Source organism: Oryzias melastigma, linkage group LG19, assembly GCF_002922805.2.
Source record: "Oryzias melastigma strain HK-1 linkage group LG19, ASM292280v2, whole genome shotgun sequence".
Lineage (NCBI taxonomy): Eukaryota > Metazoa > Chordata > Actinopteri > Beloniformes > Adrianichthyidae > Oryzias > Oryzias melastigma.
The window spans coordinates 10,121,025-10,142,035 of record NC_050530.1 but is presented as its reverse complement, the minus strand read 5'-3'; the positions used below and the strand labels follow the sequence as shown (position 1 = coordinate 10,142,035).

Sequence of the window (21,011 nt, the reverse complement as noted above, 5' to 3'; positions counted from 1 at the left end):
AGAATTACAGCTTGAATTTCGTGTTTGCGGGAGCTTCGGGTTGCCAGGTTTGGTCACGTGCGGCAGAGATGTTGACCTGAAGCACGCAGACAGGCAGGAGTCCCGGGACGCCCCCCTCTCTCTATCTATCTCTCTCTCTCTCACGTTCCAGGCCAAAGCAGACATGAGAGCCGCCTGTCCACACCATCAGAGCCGTGCGGCCCAGTTTAAGAGCATTAAGTCGGTTTAATCCACTTTGCCTTCTGCCACTTGCAGGTGGACAGGCTGGCAGATCCAGGCGGATGGCACAAACTGCCTCCAAACCAGACAGTTTCTACAGACTCCTAAAGTAAATAAAAATTTGAGGACTAGTTTAAAGAAAATAATTATTTTGGATTTTATTTACATTTACATACTAGCTGGATATGGACGCTGATGTGCAGCAACAGAGGCTGGAGAAGCAGGTAAAAACTTTATTTTTAAAATAAACCAGATCAATTAGCCTGCAGGGATTGTACGGTTATAAAAATATTATTATTGTCAATTTATTAAATTGAGTTTTTAATTTCTCAGACGGCAAAATTGTTATAATATTGCTATGTTTATTAGAGATTTTTTTCATGCTAAATCTGATCATTTTAAATTTTATGCATGCTTTTTGAAACCTTTCAAAATTTTGTTAAGTTATATTTATTTTGCATAGTATGTAAGGTTGTAACTTATATTCAGAAAAATGCAATCTAGGGGGGTGGGGGTGTATAATAAAGGTAATATTAAAATATAAAGAATATCAATGAATCATTTATTATTTAGAGCTTTTAGTTTAAGAGGAATTTTAGGAATTACCAATAAAAATAATGTATTAATTACAAATAATGCAAAAAATAATTGCCAATAACGATAATTTTGTAATGAGATTAGACAATCACACTTTAAAACTTGATTAAATTTTGTTTATGAATAAAATAAATAGATTTATCTGCTTGAATTAATTGCGATTTGAATCCTTCTACAGCAAGCTCTCAGGACCAAAATGCAGCAAAAGAAACGAGCTTTTATTCCAATGGTGGTCGCCACTCAGGAAATGCGGCAGAAGAATCCGAAGCACAAGCCGTTGTTTTCTGATGAGACTTCTCTGTTGATCAGCCAGTCTCCGAGCAGCGGTTCTCTGAGCGGTGAGTTTCAGGAGAAACTTTTTAAATCCTCTCCAAATTAAAATCACTCATTTTTGTTTCTCCCCTGAAAGATCAAGTGGAACATGCCCATGACAACCCTCTGGTGGAGATCACACTGGGAGAAAAAGATATGATTCCAAACGATGAGCTGGAGGAAGACGCTCCAGAGAACCACGGTCATCCCAAAACGCTGAACTGGGAGGTCGATGTGGAGACACAGGAGAAAAGTGAAGAGGTTAAACTAGATCCAGTGGATGCAAAGATAAAGGAGGAAGATGAAGCAAAAGAAAATAACAAACGTAAGACTTTTTTATGCAAATAATACCAAACTTGACCTAAAATAAATTTTGTTTCTCACCAACTCATTTCTATTCTCTAGAGGTGGAAAAGGAAGAGGAGAACGAGCCAGAAAAGCAACACGAAAAGGGAAAAAAAGAGAAAAAAACCAAGAAAAAAGCCAAAGTAAAGGAAATGGTGGACTCTCAGAAGACAAAGAAGAAAAGCAAACAAGAACCTGACAGTAAAACTATCATTTTCTACTGAAAAGAAAACAGCTTCACAACTGAAGGAGTAAAGTCGTCCTAAATGTGTTTTTTAGTGAAAAGTGAGGCTAAAACATGCCATACTGAGCTAAAAAAAGGTTTAAAACAGCAGGAAGTAGATAACTGTTACACCTTAGATCTGAATTAAAAGGTCAAATGCTTAATTTTGTATAGCAATATCAAAGAAAAAGCAAAAGTTATCTCCAAATCTTTAATTTAAGATTAGATCAGACGTGAAATAAGCAATTACAGAGGGCTTCAAACTTCAAACTGAATAAAAAACATGTAATCAGATGAACAAAAGCTAATATTTCTGTTTGTACATTTGCAGCCACGTGTCAAATAATCGATGAGAGCAAAGATGAGGACAACCAAGAAACAGAAACAAGGTCAGACAAAGAAGAGGAGAAAACTACACCGAGTCTGGCGTCACTGAACTCCAACTACAGGGAGCTGTCCTCTTCAGAAAATGAACTGGAAGAACAAGTAAGAGCATCGAATCTTCCATTATTTTCTATTAAACTTTGAACACTTACAGGATGGAAACAAACATTTGTTGCTGTTCATTTTGATCTAACACGTTCAGCCAAGCTCTCCCATGTCGACAGAAGATGTTGAGAAGTTCGCCTTACGGCCCGCTCCCAGAGACGTTACCATTCAATGCCGGATCACCAGAGATCGGAGGGGCTTAGAGAAGGGCATCTACCCCACATACTACCTACACATGGAGAAGGAGGACGGGAAGAGGGTCGGTACTGCCACCAAAGCTTTACAAAATAAAAGCTCAGTATTTGACCTTAAGTTTTGTTTAAATTCATGATTTATTGGATTTGATGAAACTGTTTCACTCTTTAGGTGTTTTTGATGGCAGGACGAAAAAGAAAAAAATCCAAGACATCAAACTATCTCATCTCCACCGACCCGACAAATCTCTCCAGGGATACGAGCTCCTACATTGGAAAATTGAGGTTTTAATTTTTTCTTTTATTTAACAATCTTTCTTTTACTCATGTATTTTCAGATTTTTTTTAAATATATATTTTATTCCAAAAACATGGGTCTAAATTAAATTAAATTAAATTATAACATTTTTTCATCTTAAAAAAAATCAGTTTATCCCAAAAACACAGGTCTAAATACATTTAAAAAATAAATTAAGTTAAATTCAGTTTTTTTCACCTTTTTTAAATTGACATCTGATTCCAAAAACGTAGGTCTAAATAAAATTAAATTAAATTAAATTAAATTAAATTAAATTAAATTAAATTAAATTAAATTAAATTAAATTAAATTAAATTAAATTAAATTAAATATTTTTTTCAAACATAAAATAATTTTTACTGGGCACTTTAGATTTTTTTGAAACATCCACATCTATTTGAAAGACCATTTATTAAAATAATAATAATAATAATACATGTTTTATTTAAAAATGATTTTCTCAAATGTACAGAACTACGTCAAATTAAATGTTTTTTGACAAAAAAGGGAAAATTACTTAAGTTCCTTAAGCATTTGCACTCCTTTTTCTGTTACATGAGTAAATGATAGAGTGGAACTCCCGTTTGTTTATTAATAGATATAAGAAGTTTTATTTTGTTTGTTTTTAGAATCTTAGAGCAATTAAGCTGCATTCTTTCATGTGGCCAGCAGGGGGCAATACACTTAGTTGTCCTAAAGTGTACCCAATTTTTTTAACCTATTTAATTTCTTTAAATTAATAATTTAATCTTTTTAACATATTTTTCAAAATATATTACTCACATTTTTAAAATAATTTGTATTTATTATTTATTACTCGCTATTTACTTAATATTTATTTGAAAAAAATATTTACAACCACTTTAAGTAATTAATTGTATGTAAATGATGGTAAGTATCTCTGCATAGTTTAAGTGACAAATAATAGTTTTGCTTCAGGTCCAACGCTCTGGGCACAAAGTTTACGGTGTACGATGGAGGTGAAAACCCAGAGAAGAAACCGTTTGTCAAAGAAAGTGAGTCGGTGCGACAGGAGTTGGCAGCCATATGCTATGTGAGTGCAGCTCAACAGCACAAACTCTGCAAGAGAATAAAACCTCTGTGACTGACTGGTTTGTTGTGTTTCAGGAAAAAAACGTGTTGGGCTTCAAAGGTCCCAGAAAAATGACGGTGATCATACCAGGCATGCTACAAAACGATGAAAGAGTGTCCATTCGCTCTGGAAATGTATGTCTATAAAGCACTGACTATGAAACATGTGGGGATTCTGGTTAACATTTCTGTTTTCCTGCAGCAGAGTGAGACTCTACTGGGCTGCCATGCGAAGGGCCAAACAGACCAGCTGGTGACTCTGGTGAACAAATTCCCGAGCTGGAATGAACAGACTCAGTCATATGTGCTGAACTTTAACGGACGCGTGACTCAGGCGTCTGTGAAAAACTTCCAGATCATCCACCCTGACAACGGTAAACTGACCCTTTGACTCTGTCTTCTAGTTTTCTGCTTATTGCCTCACTTCCTCTACTCTTTTGCAGAGGATTACATCGTGATGCAGTTCGGCCGGGTGGCGCAGGACGTCTTCTCCATGGATTACAGCTTCCCTCTGTGTGCCCTGCAAGCTTTTGCCATCGCTCTCTCGTCCTTTGATGGTAAACTGGCCTGTGAGTGATTAAAGGACATTCAGAAGCTCCAAGTCAACACTTTTATCTTTGTAATGTTTGCAGATAAATAAACACTAATTTTTACAAAAAAAGAACAAAAATGTGCTGGTCTTCTTGAGTGTTCTTGTCAATTATATATCTTCAACATTTCCGTTTTTGCTGTGGTCACAAGTCCATCCGATCGGCAATCAAATTGGAGATTTAAACGTCACGTTGTGCAAATATCTGCTTAGAATCTTAACCACGGGCTGTACGATAAGCCATGAAGTCGTTTCAAGTAAGAGTGTTTTTTATCAAAGACCTCTTAAAAACATGTTCTTGGTATCAAATGGAGCAAAACTGAAGCAGATAAGGACGTGTGCTCTTGTGCAACACGAGGACCTGAAAACGATCACGGCTGATCTTGGGGACATTTTCGTCGCTGCTTCATAGAAGGGTCAGAAGTCATCAACGATTCAGCAGATTATAAATAAACCGTCGCTTTTCTCTGCTGCTCAGGAATATGTAAAAAGACACTTGTGAGAGCTGAAACCCCAAATGAAACTAAAACACAAATAGAACAAACAAATGCTTTGAGTTTTTCTTAAGCAAGCCTTCTCTGAGAGGTGAGAGAAACGCCGAAGTCACAACAGGCCTCACAGAGTAAAGAAACAGGGATTCACCTCTCGATTGTCAAAGAATTTCATTTTAAGGCTTGTGTATTTACGCAGCCCCTAAAGGGAAACTGGGAAAAAAAATTCAAGTAAAAAAAATATATATTTTGTGCTCACCATTTACTTTCTCATGCGCACCAGCTACTATCTCGTGCACACCATTCACTATCTATCTTGTTCACACAAGTTACTATCTCATGCACACCAGTTACTATTACGTATACACCAGTTACTAACTCATGCACACCAGTTACAAACTCATGCGCACCAGTTACTATCTCGTGTGCACAATTAAGTAACTGGTACGTACCAGTTACTATCTCATGCACACCAGTTACTATCTTGTGCACACAAGTTAGTAACTCGTGCATACCAGTTACTATATTGTGCACACCAGTTACTAAGTCATGTGCACTAGTTACTAAGTTATGCACACGACTTACTAACTTGTACGCACCAGTTACTATCTTGTGTACACCAGTTACTAACTCATGCGCACCAGTTACTATCTCGTGTGCACCAGTTACAAACTCATGCGCACCATTTACTAACTCGTGCACACCAGTTACAAACTCATGCGCACCATTTACTAACTCGTGCACACCAGTTACAGACTCATGCGCACCAGTTACTATCTCGTGTGCACAAGTAAGTAACTGGTACGTACCAGTTACTATCTCATGGGCACCTTACTATCTTGTGCACACAAGTTAGTAACTCGTGCATACCAGTTACTATATTGTGCACACCAGTTACTAACTCATGCACACCAGTTACTAATTTGTGCACATCACTTACTAACTCGTACGCACCAGTTGCTATCTTGTGCACACCTGTTACTAACTCGTACGCACCAGTTACTATCTCATGCACACCAGTTACTATTACATGTGCACCAGTTACTAACTCATGCACACCAGTTACTAACTCATGCACCAGTTACTAACTCATGCGCACACAGTTAGAAACTCATGTGCACCAGTTACTAACTCGTGAACACCAGTTACAAACTCATGCGCACCAGTTACTATCTCGTGTGCACCAGTTACTAACTCATGCACCAGTTACTAACTCATGCACCAGTTACTAACTCGTGCACACGAGTTTATTACTCATGCCCACCAATTACAATCTCGTGCACACAGTTACTAACTCATGCACACCAATTACTATCTCATGCGCACCAGTTACTATCTCGTGTGCTCTAGTTCTTAATTCGTGTGCGCCAATTTCTACCTCATGCACATCAGTTACTAACTCATGTACAACAGTAACTAACTCGTGCTGACAAGTTACTTTCTCATGCGCACCAGTTACTATCTCGTGCTCACTAGTTACTAACTTGTTTGCACGAGGTAGGCTTCTACCTGGTCATTTGCAGTCATTTTTGTCAGGAAACCTTCTCACAGTCATTCACCTTTAGGGGCTCCGGATATGAGCTCCACATCAAGAAAATCACAAATTAGAGGAAGCTTTGACTTACAGAATGAACTCTAATCTTTCATAAAAAAAAACATATCATTTGGTGAGATCTTCTGTCAGGATGCCAGATGTTGTGCAACCCTTTTGTAGGTCTGTTTTTCCAAAACCAGATTCTCTGACATCAAGAAGTTTTGGCTTCAAGTAACAAATGCTCACGTGGACACAAGCACGATAACAGTAATGCAGCAGATTGAAGCAGTCCTTCAATAATTATGGCAATTGTGGATTAATATAAGTAAAGAACAGACTTGGATGCTTAAGCGAAATACATTTTTTCATTTGTGTGTTTGTAAAACCTGTGTGGAAGTCATCTAATACAAAGAAGAAAGTTTATTTAACATCCAAACATGAGGACATTACCCTACTTTTTTGTGAACGTTCAATATTTAGAGTCAAACATATCAAAATCGTGTTTTTTTTTTCTATACATAGCGATAGTGGATTGATAGAATTTAAAGTTTGACTCCTCAAGCGCAACATGTTTACTACTTTTTTTTTACTACTATCAGGCTTATTAAAGCCCATCCAAAAAAAATCAAGGATACAATTCACACAGAAATAAAACTTCACATCAAGTTGATAAATATGCCACAAAACACAAAATAAAAAAATAAAAATGCAACCAAATACAAAGGTGTATATACATGTGCACACAAATACACACATAAGTGTTTACACAGACTTAACTCACTGTTGTTTGTATTGACCATTTACTTGACATTTTAGCAGTAACCTGAGTATTTTTTACATTATTAACTGATTTAAGATCTTTATCCAAACAATTCCAAAGTTTTGTTCCAAAACCAGAACGACATTTCCATTTCACATTTGTTCTTCTACTACACGATTCAATCAAAAATGTTGTAGTATTTGCTTTTATCGGTTTAATATCGGATACATCCTCCAGGTGAAGACAACAGATATATTAAACATAGTTTTAACAATGGAAGTGAAGGTGGACTTCCTTTTTATATATAATTTTTATTTTCTTTCTATATAATGTTTCTCTCTTCTTTAAAAAAATGGCCACACTCTCAATGGCAAACTTTTAAAGGCACAAAAGAAATTTTTCACAATAATAACACATTTTTCAGTGCATTTCATTTTTTGTTTTAAGTGCATTTAGATTTACTTGAACAAACTATCTGTTTGCTTTTTTTTTAAGTTTATTTATTGGATCATTTTTTTTAATCATATTTTTTCCCCAAGTTTCACAAAAAAATATTTGTGATGTAGGGTAGAATTAATGTTGAAAATAGAATATGCATATTTTCACTCAGTATTCCATTGTTTTTGTGTATTGTTCCCATATCTTAGGATATTTTGCTTCATGGTCAATAATGACTCCAAGAAACTTTATTTCATAAACTCGGTCAATTTTTATTTCATCAGTATGAAGTTTTGTACAGATAAAATATAAAAAATATATAAAATAAAATTTTAAAAACCTAAAAAATAAGTATATATCGTTTGCACTCTGTAAATTAATAAAAAAATATATATATATTTATTATTGGAAATGTTATAAATCAATGTTCAAAAGAATAATTACATTTATAAAACACTGTTTAGAAGAGTGTTAAAAACTCATCTTAGTGTGTTTCTCCTAAAATAAATTAACCTCACTGTCACACGTTTCACCTTTACCATATAAATAAATGACACTCTAAAACAAGAACTTCCTGTGCAGAATATCATGAGGTAAAACAAAACAAAGCTCAATAATATTTGAAAGAAACACGTTTCACATGCAGATACTTTAAATGGAAAAAAAAATACTCACACATGTATATTTGGAAGTCTCTAAACAGACAGGCTCCTCCCTCTCTGGGTTTGCATTTAAGATGTGGAAGCAAAGGTCTCACACCAGCATGACTCCAGACCAGAACTGCAGTGATGTCGTTCAGTCTGAGGCTGAAGATCTTTCTGATCGTGTCCAGCTGCACGCTGAGGCTGCAGGGAGACTCTGTTCCAGGTGAGATCTTCATTTGTACGATCAAAGCTGTGAACAATAAAAGCATTATATACCACTTGTTCATATGTCAAAGTGTTGTTTGTACCGGAGATGAAGCTGTTTCTAAGGTTGAAAAACAATATGAAGCAGTTGTTATTTTTTTAATTTGGTCATTTGATATTGAAAGATCTGCAGCTAAAGTTTGTTGTCTCGTTTTACTGCTTTAAATATGGAATAGTTTCATGTAAAACCTAAAAAAGAGCCAAGAAAATGTAATAACTTTGGATGATATATGGTTTCTGATCTGCAGAAAAAAGCATACAAATATTTTGTCACTAGCTGAGTGATAGTCAACTATATTTCTGCAATTTTGTACCATCACATTTTACCATTAAAAAGAGGCAATGACCAAAAAAAATGTTCACAGATAATGGATATTTTTTTCTACATTTAATAGAATTGATCAGTTGGTAAAACAATTTTTATATTAAGATTTATGCATTTTTCTGTTTTATCTCCTGTGCAAACAAGTGATCATCATTTAACGTAACTTTAGCTTTAAGCTTTTGCTTGAAACTGCAACCTTAACAATTGATAACTAGATATATACCATTTCCTGTGAATGCTGTAAGCTAAATGTGGCTGCTGAAAATGACAGAGCAGGGGTCACCAGCCTTTTTGAAACTGAGAGATGCTTCATGGGTACTGAGTCATACGAAGGGCTAACAGTTTGAAATAACACATTTTGCTTAGTTATAGTTAATACATTATAAATAATGAATAATGATAATCCTCTATGTAAAGAGACTGATTTCTCACTATAATAATCAACAATGACAACAAGCTGGAAAACAGATATCAACATTCAGCACTTTATTAATCTCAGTAATTGTTACATTTTAAATAACTTAAATTTCATGGGGAAAATGTCCCATTTTCACTATGTTGTACCATGTTTAACAACTATGTAATATGTCAAAGAAAAATCAACATACACATTTTTAAACAAAGCTGGTCACATTTTAAACTAATAACCAAATCTGCAGCATTTTAACTAATTTAATGATCTTTGAACTGGAGTAGGTCAGAGGTCAACTAAACTTATCTAAAGTTCGTGTATCTTCAACATATTTCAAAGACGTTTTAATTTTTAAATCTACTTAAATGCAAGTGTAATTTTAAAAAAATAGCAACAGAATAAAATTGAATTTTAGATGCAGCTCACAAGTGCTATTTTTTGAGGGCAATCTCACTGTGGTGACCCCTGTGCTAGAGCGTTAGCTAAAAATGCTAAATTGAAAGCTTGCCAAAAATATTAGCTAAAAGCCAAATTACCCAAAAACTGGAAACATTTCTAATTTTGCCAAAACAGTTAACATATTGTTAAATATTAGCTAAACTCCAAATTAGCCAAATTAAAAAAAAAAAAAAACAACCCTGGAAAAATATCTAAATTAGCCAAAACAGTTAGCATAATGTGAAAATATTAGAAAAACTCAAAATTAGCCAAATTAAAAAAAAAAAACAACCCTGGAAAATGTCTAAATTAGCCAAAACAGCTAGCATAATGCAAAAATATTAGCTAAACTCCAAATTAGCCAAATTTAAAAAAAAAAACAACCCTGGAAAAATGTCTAAATTAGCCAAAACAGCTAGCATAATGCGAAAATGTTAGCTAAGCTCCAAATTAACCTTAATAAACTTGAAAATGTCTAATTTTTGCCAATATTTTAGTATTTTGCTAAATATTTTTTGCCTATTTTAGCAATATCTATAATATTGTATCATATTGCTAAAACATTAGCTAAACTTGAGTTTTACTAATAATACTATTAAGTTTTTTAGGCTAATTTGGATCCAAATTAGCCTAAAAAACGTAATAGTTGCTGAACATTTTAAATCGCGAATGCTTCTACCTCAAAGTATATGCAGGAGTTCCCAAGTTTTTGAAGGATTGAGCAACATTTCCTAAGGGGCATATTTTGCTCATTATTTTAAAAACTATAACGTTTATAAGTACAAGCAGGAAACCAAAATTGGTGAAACTGCTGAAAGTGTGATTGAGTTTTTACGTGCCGAAAAAAGTACGGAAAGGCGCAGGAGAATCACAGCATTCCCACAATCATATTCTGCATGTTTTACAATATTTTTGTGGTGTTTTTGATAATTATTTTTAAAAATGTCTATTAAATAATGTGTAAATGTTGGTCCCTAATGAAGAACTGAATGCACCTATTTCTTGTTCGTTAAATAGCAACCTCTGCTGTGTATCTAAGAGATAAAATCCTGTACTTTTCAGGAACGGAACACCAGATTTACTGCACAAATGATTTTGTGTTTACCGTCAACTGCTCCATAAAGCTTCACCCAGCGGCAAACACCTCAGCCGATCACAGCTCTTCATGGCTGCAGTTTATTGATCCAGACGACGAGAAGTAAGACAGTTTTAAACCAAAGACTCTGTTTAATGTCACAGTGATGGTGCGTCTCATTGCTGTTTTATTCCCTCACAGAGAAAACCACGTCTGCAGGCTGACAAACACCACAGGAGCCCTGTTCTGCTCCTTTAAGAGATCTACTGAAGAGCCAGAGCAAAGCAGCGATCCTGACATCTTTGATGACATCCATCTCTACAAAATCTCCCTTTGTCACAGCGAGGATGACAAACCAGAAATGTGTGAGCTGTTGGATGATGGTTACACACCTGTGACAAACAGTAAGCATCAAAACTGCATTCTGATCTGTCAAAAGTGGCGTTCACATGGAGTGAGAGTCTCCCGTTATCAGTCAGGCCCAACGCTCCATGCTGCCTCACAGTGAGCCACAACTCCAGTCAATACCACTTCAGCTGGAAAAACACCTACGAGAGGTTCACCATGAACAACCTGGCAGAAAATCTAAAGTACGAGCTGCACTTCTATAAACTGGAACACAAGGTCAGATGCTTTTATTCTGAAATTATTCAATTAAGTGAATTCCTTCATTGTGCATAAATACATTTGCATTAAAAAAATGATATAAATTCAGGTGGTGCAGCACAAAATTGTCCCAGAAAGCACAAGCTACTCTTTGGATGAGGAGAAATGCACACCAGATTCGGAGTACGCTGCCAGGGTGCGGTCCAGCCCCAACGGAGCTCGTTTCAAGGGGGAATGGAGCGACTGGTCACCTGAGGTTTCCTGGAGGACAGAACCAGCACCTGAAGGTAGAACCTACACCTGATTACTATAATTTAGACTCAGTTGTATTAGCGCTTGTGTTTCTCACATAGATTTCACATCGAAGGAGTTCTCTTCCCTGTATACCGTCATCATCTCCTTGTGTGTGGTTACCATACTCCTCATTCTACTATGCTACGGTTCCGTGAAGAGGTAATACCCTCACTTCTACTTTCTATTTGGATCTGTTGTTACCTTGAATCTGATCTCATTTTGGTGCCCAGATGGAGGCAGAACAGCTTCATCCCGACTCCAGCTCCTTACTTCCAAACTCTGTACACAGATTGTCAAGGAGACTTTAAGGTAAAAGTAGACAGTCGTGCAAATAACAGTTTCAGAACAATAATCTTCTCTTTGATTGCAGAGCTGGGTCATGACGCAGGACGACACGGCAGATGTGCTAAATGTAGAAAACACGCTCCAAATTGACAGTTTGGAGAAGTGTGCAGAACAGCAGCAGGTAGAGGGAAGTCCGTATAGAAACATACCCAACCATACAAGTCCAAACTCTAAGGAGATCAGCAGTTTGGCTCATCCGATGCCAGGAAGTTCTGGAGAGGATTCGGGCTGCTGGCTCTGCAGCGATACTTCCCTGGAGGAGCTTCCTCTGTGGTACTGCAACGAGTACTGCACCCTGAACTGCATCCAGAACCCCGGCTGTGGCGCCGCGCAGAACCATGCAGGCCTGAAAAAGTTCTGTCAGCCAGAACTCAGGGAGGATCTCATCAGGGATGCATAAACATGTATATTAAAAAAAAAAAAAAAATTTAATATGCAGCTTCTCCATTATATATGAATCTTAGTGTAAAAAAAATACAGCTTTAATTGTCTCCAACTGACTTCATAAACCTGTACCTTTAATAAAGAAAACTCCACATTTCGTAGAAAGTTTTATTATTAAGCCAACACATACATGACCAAAGCACCATATAACCTTAAAGTCTGATACAGAAGAAAGCCTACCTGCCTCAGCCACTGTGGCCGTTTATTCCACAGCAAACACTCTGCATAACAAAAAGACAGCCAAGGCAGCAAATTCTAACGTATATTACAGATCGATGAATACAAAACCTGGGAAAAAAAAAAAAAAATTAGACAGAACCATCTAGAGACACTAGTGATACAACAGTATAAAAGTGCCATTCATTATACAGCAATTGGAATACTGACAATGAAGTAAGCTATTTTACATTAAATTTTACGGGGAGAAAAAAAAAAACAAAACAAAAGAAAGAAACCCTGTGAAAAAGCAATAAACTTCTCATCCATGAACATTGATGACCACCATCATGGAAGATGATGAACTAAAGCTGTGTCCCTTGCACCACATAAGACAATGTTTTAAAAAGAAATGACGAGAGTGGCGAAAGCACCCGTCCTCTCCTGGCATTATGAGCCAACCAGCGATTAAGAACAAAATGGATAGGTGGAAGGAGAACAGATGGCACAGAATGTGTGGAGTTTAAATAGAAGTCTTTAAGCGAGTCTCGATGTGAGAGGAGCACATTCATCGAGAGACTGAGCGGGGAGGTGATTCTTGTTAAACCCATTCCTTCTGCTGCAGCGGAGACGCTTACGAGGGAGAGAATTTCTTGGCTTGTGCTCGAACTCTCTTTTCATATTCTACTCTATTTTGGCTGAAAAGAGAAGAAGAAAAAAGTGTCAGTGAAGCAACAATACTGAGAGAAAATAATTCACATTTGGATTAAAACAAAAATGTAATGTCAGTTTAAAACATTTAATTAAAATCGGCCAAAATAAGAATTTATCATGGAATATTAAGATGAGGGGAATGAAAAACTCAAAATTGATTAAGTGATTCATATTTTCTAAGCTTAATAAAAATTCCCATTCTTTATAATCAACACTTAATCTAATAAGGACTTAACTATGAAAAAAAATATATATATATACCTATACACACGCATGTATTTAAAAAAAAAAAGTAGTGACTCAATACAGTTACTGTATAGAAATGTGCTTTTTACCACTCCATTTGGAGCAACAAATCAATCTATTTCACTTAAATTAATAATGTTATAGTTAATAAATCTAATATGACCTTTAAGTGCTAAAAAGTATAAATTATTAATGTGGGTAATTACACCATGAAGTGATAATTTTCTAAGATCTTTGTTCATTTTTCTTTATACTCTAATCAATATATCTTTAATGTGTTTGACATATCTGGGTTTTCCAATTTATTTTGCAGTATTTAATTATTTTTTAATGAAAGAAAAAAATTAGCAAAATCTATTATGTCCACATTTTCGTGTTCTGCATATTTTAAACAACTCTTGTTGAAAGGCCAACAAACCCATTAGTATTCAGGATATAGTTTTAACTATAATAAAAGTAATCAATATTTTAATTCGTTCCTGCTTAAATCCAAACAATTGCACCAATTTGCCTCGTAAAACGTATTTTAGGTTTAGACAGTGTTGAAAACATGCTTTCACCTTTACTAAAGTATTATTTAGTAAAGATTTGAATACATAAAAAAAGGGATGAAATCAAATACTGCTTACCAGTAGATTGTGTAAGCCTCTGCTTGGGCTGGATCCTGGATATTAGGCTCATTTAGGAGTTCCTGGATACCTAATAAGATCTACAAGAAAACAGAGTGTTGATTTCACGATCAATCTTCTTTTGGACTGGCAGTAATCAAGATTCACTGAGTGGACAGAGAGAACGGCTCTCTAATGATCCCAACAAAAACTAATATTTGTATTTATTCATATAAATAAATAAACTCAGAGTCAATTATAAGAGGTGTGGGTTACCCTGTTCAATATGTGCTTAACTCACAAGCTAAAAAGGTTTTAAAATAAAAAGAGGAGAAAAAAGAAAAATGCTCATGAGAAGCCACACCTGCTTTATTGTGATGGCTGGTCTCCAGTCTTTGTCCTCCTCTAGAATAGATAGGCATACTGTGCCTGATGGATACACATTTGGATGGAAGAGTGGGGGTTCAAATTTACCTGAAACACAAAGAATTAAGTACAGGTTATTTTTGAGCCATTAGTTTTTCCACAATAAATGAATTGAGCTCATCTCGTTACATTCAATTTAATTAAAATTATTTCCCCTATTGCAGTGATGGATTCTGTGCATTTGCAAACAAGGTATAGATTATGCCCAGAAATTGTTTAAAAATCACAGCAATTCCCCTCTTATTTACTTTGCTTTATTTAAGAAATTATATTTTCCACTTTAAAACATTTGGCCAAATTTCCATAGGAACAAATATCACATAAATAATTATTAAAAAAAACACTGGATTTGTTAGCTTTATGACACACCAAAAGCTCCCAACTGAAGTGTTTGCACAGTAAAAACAAAATCAAAAGGAAACTAGTCTAAAAATGTTACATTTACAATGAACTCAGACTCAAAAGTAGCTAACATTTTGGCGGTGAAGAAGGGTAATCGTCCTTGAACAACATGCGCAACTTGAACAGGCCTCCTTCCCACGGAGTCTATGAAGACACAGAAACAAGAAACAAGCATTGAATTAACCTCAATCAAGTGGATTTACTTGCAGTTTTCTTTAGCTTTTTTGCATGTTTTTAAACATAAAATTAACACTTTACCCCTTTCTTTCCAGGAATAGCACACTCCCAATTCATGAGATTCATCGTTCCATCTGGGTTTTTTGTTGGTACTGCGACAAATCCCTAGAATATCCCAAAAAATATCACCAGTTAGGAGATGTGTTCCATAAAATAAGAAGATTAACAGATATGATTTGAAATTATTTCAGATGAATCTCCACTCACAAAAGGATGGTCTTTCCTCCATGCTTTACGCTCCTGAGCGAGCCTGCTCAATGCAATGCCTGACATGGTTTGTGTGGACACCTACAGCAAAAATAGAGCAACAAAGTAACAACAAAAATGTGCAAAAATGCTACTAAAGACATCAAATTAGATGCTTTTCTTTACCAACTTGCAGCTTTTCTAAATTTAATAAACACTTAATCAAATACAGTTTCATTAACTTACACCACCACCACCACAAAAAGCTTTAAAAACACAACTTTAACTATATTTTAACATAAAAACAAGCTAGGAGTTCAAGACAACCAGTGGTGACACACCAGCCTCCCATTCATTAATAAAAAGTAATGCAGAACATCAGAGAATAAACATACTGCATCACTTTATGATAAATACTTAATATTAATCAAAAAATTCATCAAAACATCTCAATATTTTGATAAAAAATTACGCTACAACCCATTTTAATGTTAGCTAAACGGTGTCATATTTGGACAGCACTAAAACGTGCAGAAGCTACAAAACATTAGCCGTAGCTTACCAACTGCTAATGCAGTTCACAACAACTTAATTCAAGTTTAGCCCATTTTTGTACGAGTATTTATGGACAGCGTCAGGTGATTTTCATTAGCCTAATTTATGTTGTTTGCGGGGAAAATAGCATCTTACCCGGCTAGCTTTAACAGCTAGCTAAATTAGCAGGGTGTAAAAAGGGTGTAAAAGCATACATTTTATAAAGTATTATTGGAATTTATTTTTTTAATCTTAAAGAAGTATAAAGAGAATGGATAGTGGCTTTACTAAAGCCCTAATGTGTCAATTTGTAGTCAAAGTGAGCGTTTAAAAATTATATATATACAGTCAAAGCAGCTTGATTAGCAAGCTAGCATGTTAGCCTCATATGCTAACTCATGTGCGCCAGAATCGTGCTTCATCTGAACAGGCGCTGGCGCAGTTAGCGTCCGACACGGCCCGATGCAGCACCAAAAAATGCGCAACTGCACTTGATTTGAGCACAATTCAGAACGGCGCGAATGCGATCGCAACTGCTGAGAATGAGCTCAATAATACCAGTGTTTTCGGTAGAGTCAAGAAAGATGTGCAGATTGAAGCCGAACAATACGTTACAGATGATTCAAGAATAAGGACAAAGAACCCCCCCTCAACTGAGAGGCGCACATTTATGCGTAACCAAACTAGCGAAAATGGCGCAAAGACAAACGTCTAAAATGTCACGATACACGACTGAAAGCTAACGCCGGTGCGATCGGAATGTGCTCCTACCTCTCAGTGTGGTTGTACTGGCGCGGTTAGTTTACTAAAAAAATGAATTAGTCGAGCTTGAATCCCGTTAAACGGTGCAAAGTTTCCCTCCTGAAAAACCACACGCTCCGACTTCGGTGGGAAACAGCGGAGCGAAGCAGCCAACCGTCTCTCACTTCCGCCGTCGGTTAAATACCCCCAACGAACATCCGACTGCGCAGTTAGACTTCGGTAAAGGCCTTTTGAAAGCGCTCTTTTAAGTATTTTGATTAAAGAAAGTGTTACTCTCTTGTTCGCGCGAGAGTATGAGCTTTGATTCACAATGTTGAAGGAAATGTTAACTAAATACGCAGGTTGAAGTCCTCCAAGATTCTTCTGCTGCTGCTCATAAATATACTTTATTTTCGTCATATATTAATAAACCGGGAGTATTTAAAAGCACAAATACGTTTTTGTACTTCAAAATCTAAAACTTTGTTGTTTAGAGTTTTTAAAACCAGGAAGTAAAACACTCTACCATTGACTAAACAAGTGTTAGGGTTATCATCTTCACCGATAGAACATCTTTGTTTGCCTAGAAAACCAAATGTGCCCAACCTATGGACGAAACCGCAACGAATCCATCTGTGTCTAGTTTACTTTAGATTAATTTTCAGTGTTCGTGACTTTTTCCATATATTATGAACACAAATTCCTAAAATGCATAAATAAAAAAATATTTTCAACGAAAGCAAATAAAGCAATTTGAGACACCGGACACTAGAGGGCGCCATATTAAAAATAAAAAGATTTATTACTCAAGAGTTCAGCAAAGGTTAAAATAAGAGGGAAGTAGTGAAAATAAAATACACAAACATATGAATGAAACTTTTTATTGGGTTTAATTATGCAAGACTATAAAGATCTATCCCTTAACCCTTATATTTAGTTTGTACATTTTTAACATTGCATAAGATCATATAGACGAAATCTGTGTAGTGATATGAGAATCAATAGTCAATAATGAAACTTTTTTTTTATCTTGAGGAGAGATGACACATTCATTCCTTCTGATTACAAGTTGTGATCATCAATCATGCATTTAAGTGATCTGTTAATAACTTGAATGCAAAAACAAAAAACAGACTGGGCACTTTAAAAAAAGAAAAGATCAAGCTACAGATTTGATAAGTTTGTCCGTAAAATGTGTGATAATCAATGTCTGATAAACATTTAGAAAACTTAAAATGCAATGAAGCAGATCTGTACATATCTGCTAGAATTAGCATTGCTGAAATAGTTTAAAACGAACAAACAAAAAAACAGGTAAATAAAGCTTATTCCAGAGTCCGCATATGTTAGGATTCACAAGTATCTCAGCTTCCAGATGAAATGAGGTGGAACAAGATTGTCTACGATGCTCGAGCACTGGCAGTTAGAAACTGGAGGATGATCTTAAGACGAAGTGAAATGTTGGGAGTGGATATCTGGGGAGTGTTAGTTGCCATACAATGGTTAAAAACAAGTGTGAGGGAGTGCAAGACAATCGGAAGGCTTCAGAATACTATAGTAAATGTAAACATAGCCTAGTTCTGGCAGGAAATCCAGTCTTTTTTTTTTTTTTTTTGATTGCACCTCTTTGCAGATCTCAAATTTTGCACTTTAAAAGCCCTTGTGTGTGTTTACATATGTGTCATTAAAAAAGAAAACATGCATCCATATTCATTCCCCCCCTCGACAATATAAAAACAGTTTTTATCAAGTGTATAAGTGTGCATGTGAGTTACGTGGAGGTTTCTGTGTCGTTAATAAGTCTCTATGTACAAAGTGTGTCAGCATTAAGAAACATTTACTTGTCCCTGACACTACGATTGATGTGTATGATACACATAAGACATTGGATTTTGGTCACTGGGGGAAAAAAGGCAACACTACATGATCGATAGTGAACAAAATATCCAAACCACACATCAAAACTGAAAACAAATTTCAGGTAAAAAATAATAAGAAGTGTTCTAAAATGCGGTATTTACATCAACATTACAGGCTATAAGCAGTGAGCACAGTGTTTTCCACTGTAGTGCTTGTAATGCTGTGTATGAAATCGACAATTCAAAAGTTCTAATCAACAAAAACAAACCAAGAAAGTTCTTAAATGTAACAGTCAACTTCATAGCCAGCCAAGTATAGTCTTGTTATTGGTTATCAAAACATGATCCAGGCATGTTCTCAGTAAAAGTTCAGAATCTGCTGTCTTAACCCTACGTCAGAAATCTCAAGTCCTGTACAAACAATGCAGCAAAAAAAAAAAAAAAGGTCAACATTGTCACGATTTGCTCATTTTAAAGATCCAGTATAAACAGCCTCCATAAGAAGCTGTGGCTTTTATACAGTGTACAAAACGTGCAGTTCTTAAGAGTTAAATATCAATATTGAATTTGGATTATTTACACCAAAAAAAAAAAAAAGTCCTTCACCACTGCCTTAAACGATTCCAGTAAGCAGATGCTACAAAAACAAAAAGAGCTTTTTAAAAAAATTTAAATCTTTCTTAAACATACAAACTGAGCCACAATGATAACTTAGATATTAGAGGGGAAAAAATGTTTTTTTTGTTTGTCTTACTCTTGATTTTTAAATTTCTTTTTAGCTTTTAACTTTACAAACAAGAAGGCATCAAAAACGTATTTTTTTAACTTTTAGTTGAGAGATTTTTGTTCACATCATCATCATTCTATTTACATAGAATAATTTATACGTTGGCAATGCGGTAACTAGTATTAATTGTGAAGTCATCACTTTTGCACAGTACTTTTAAAGCAAAAATATACAGTTATGCATTTTAAAAATGTTTAAATACCCCTTTTTGTAGAAAGGGTAAATTCTAAAGCATTTGTGCTTTAAAAGCCCAGAAATATATCGTCTTTCACAGCTAAATCCTGGTCATTCAGCTTTGTTTGTACTGATATTTGAACATTTTTTTAGAATTATGGAGAAAAAAAATCATTAAAAATACTTGTACAGGTACTTTTTGTTTGGATCCCTCTAATAAATATTGATAAATTGAATTATGTGGTTGAATTATTAACTCTTTGACACACTTCCCTTCTTGATATCTCTTAAGCAATAGTTTTGTGTCTGAAACTCAGGAATTGCAAAGTCGGCGCCGATCCCTTCTTTAGACTCTTGAGCTTAACCATAAAAATTGTTAACTGATCTGATGACCCTGAGTGAATCGTTGGCCTTAAACAAGAACGGCCACATTTATAGTATATGATGTTATCGATTACAATTGCTTATCTTCAGATAGGAAGAAGAACAAAAAATAAAAAATAAAGGAACTACTTGCCGCTAATTGGAAAAGGTCCAGTTCAAATGTACAGGCACAAATTGTCAGTAAACAGTTATTTACATCAAGAAATAAAAACAAAAGTGGAGGGAAAAAATAAAACAGACACCCGAACCCCCCGTTTCAAATCTCCATTGTGCCAAACGTTCTTCCACAAAGATGATATGTTTGCATCATAACACCTGGAGCTTCTAATACTGAGTCCTTCTCACATCCGGGAACCTCTTTCCTGAAGAATCTGCAGAGACGGAAACAAATGTGGATTGAATGCATGAATATCAAACCACACACATATTTATATTTATTCTGCATCTTGGTTTTGTTGTTGTTGGAGAGAGATTTACTAAACATGTACCGACCTGTGAGAGACTGAAGAGTGTTTTTTTTTCTTTTTTTTTAAGATTCTTTTGCAGGTAAATTTGATCTTCATCCTCTGTAAAATGCAGCTGCTTTAAATTGTATTTGTACTCTAGATTTTGTGCAGGAACCATTAAAATGTGATTTTCTTAACCCATTACTATCAAAGTAGAAGCAAAAAAAAAAAAATCAGATGCCAACTTCAGCCTTTTTTTTCCCCACACATGCACACAAATGATCATTAAAACTGTTATTTTCCAAAAATAATAACTGTGAATCCAACTTTACCAGCAGAGTTCTTGTAACATTAGACAACCGGCTGCTGAGTTTTATGGATTATCATTATGTTTTGTGTCAATTTAGATTTAAATTAAAATTTTTACTTTCTTTGAAGTTGAAGGTTCTTTGTCTCTTTACTAGCTCTTCTCTGCAAAAATAAAATGTATAAATATATTTTTTCTTTTTTAATTTTGCTAGCTTGGGAGTTCTAATTTAGTGATTAGTTTAAGAAAGTAGCAGATTGATTTCCAACCCATGACTTGACACGTGTCAAGAACGAGGTGGATATGGTGGTTTTTCAAAATAAAACTTTAATCAGAATCAGATTGTAAATTAAATTAAAAAAAAAAGGTGAGTTGT

At 35.3% G+C, this 21,011-nt stretch overlaps 4 protein-coding genes across 5 annotated transcripts in view; 2 read left to right on the top strand and 2 right to left on the bottom strand.

The window, feature by feature from the left end:
- Positions 1-4,521, top strand: part of si:dkey-220f10.4 (tubby protein) — a gene marked incomplete in the record, with an annotated part of 4,634 nt that extends 113 nt beyond the window's left edge. Inside the window, 11 exon segments of the mRNA XM_024285170.2 lie at positions 1-443; positions 995-1,154; positions 1,226-1,453; positions 1,534-1,674; positions 2,028-2,182; positions 2,283-2,444; positions 2,552-2,664; positions 3,617-3,731; positions 3,806-3,904; positions 3,972-4,143; positions 4,213-4,521. Of these exon segments, the coding sequence (XP_024140938.1) occupies positions 405-443; positions 995-1,154; positions 1,226-1,453; positions 1,534-1,674; positions 2,028-2,182; positions 2,283-2,444; positions 2,552-2,664; positions 3,617-3,731; positions 3,806-3,904; positions 3,972-4,143; positions 4,213-4,346 (1,518 nt within the window).
- Positions 4,522-8,351: 3,830 nt separating this feature from the next.
- LOC112154319 (interleukin-9 receptor) lies at positions 8,352-12,864 on the top strand. Its single transcript, XM_024285171.2, has 8 exons — positions 8,352-8,448; positions 10,727-10,862; positions 10,941-11,143; positions 11,215-11,363; positions 11,455-11,632; positions 11,699-11,798; positions 11,870-11,948; positions 12,010-12,864. The coding sequence occupies exons 1-8, from the start codon at positions 8,370-8,372 to the stop codon at positions 12,382-12,384; spliced, it is 1,299 nt and encodes a 432-aa protein (XP_024140939.1). The 5' UTR covers positions 8,352-8,369; the 3' UTR covers positions 12,385-12,864.
- LOC112154487 (SUMO-conjugating enzyme UBC9-B) lies at positions 12,523-16,925 on the bottom strand. Its single transcript, XM_024285456.2, has 7 exons — positions 16,709-16,925; positions 15,425-15,505; positions 15,239-15,322; positions 15,052-15,124; positions 14,517-14,626; positions 14,174-14,253; positions 12,523-13,282 (listed from the first exon to the last, which is right to left on the bottom strand). Exons 2-7 carry the CDS (start codon positions 15,488-15,490, stop codon positions 13,219-13,221), a joined length of 477 nt encoding a protein of 158 aa, XP_024141224.1. The 5' UTR covers positions 15,491-15,505; positions 16,709-16,925; the 3' UTR covers positions 12,523-13,218.
- A 618-nt stretch (positions 16,926-17,543) lies between these two features.
- Positions 17,544-21,011, bottom strand: part of LOC112154387 (BTB/POZ domain-containing protein KCTD5) — a 15,513-nt gene continuing 12,045 nt past the window's right edge. For both annotated transcript variants that reach the window (XM_024285280.2, XM_024285281.1), the window contains one exon: positions 17,544-20,253. In XM_024285280.2, the coding sequence (XP_024141048.1) occupies positions 20,224-20,253 (30 nt within the window). In that variant the 3' untranslated portion in view covers positions 17,544-20,223. The remainder of the gene's footprint in view (positions 20,254-21,011) is intronic.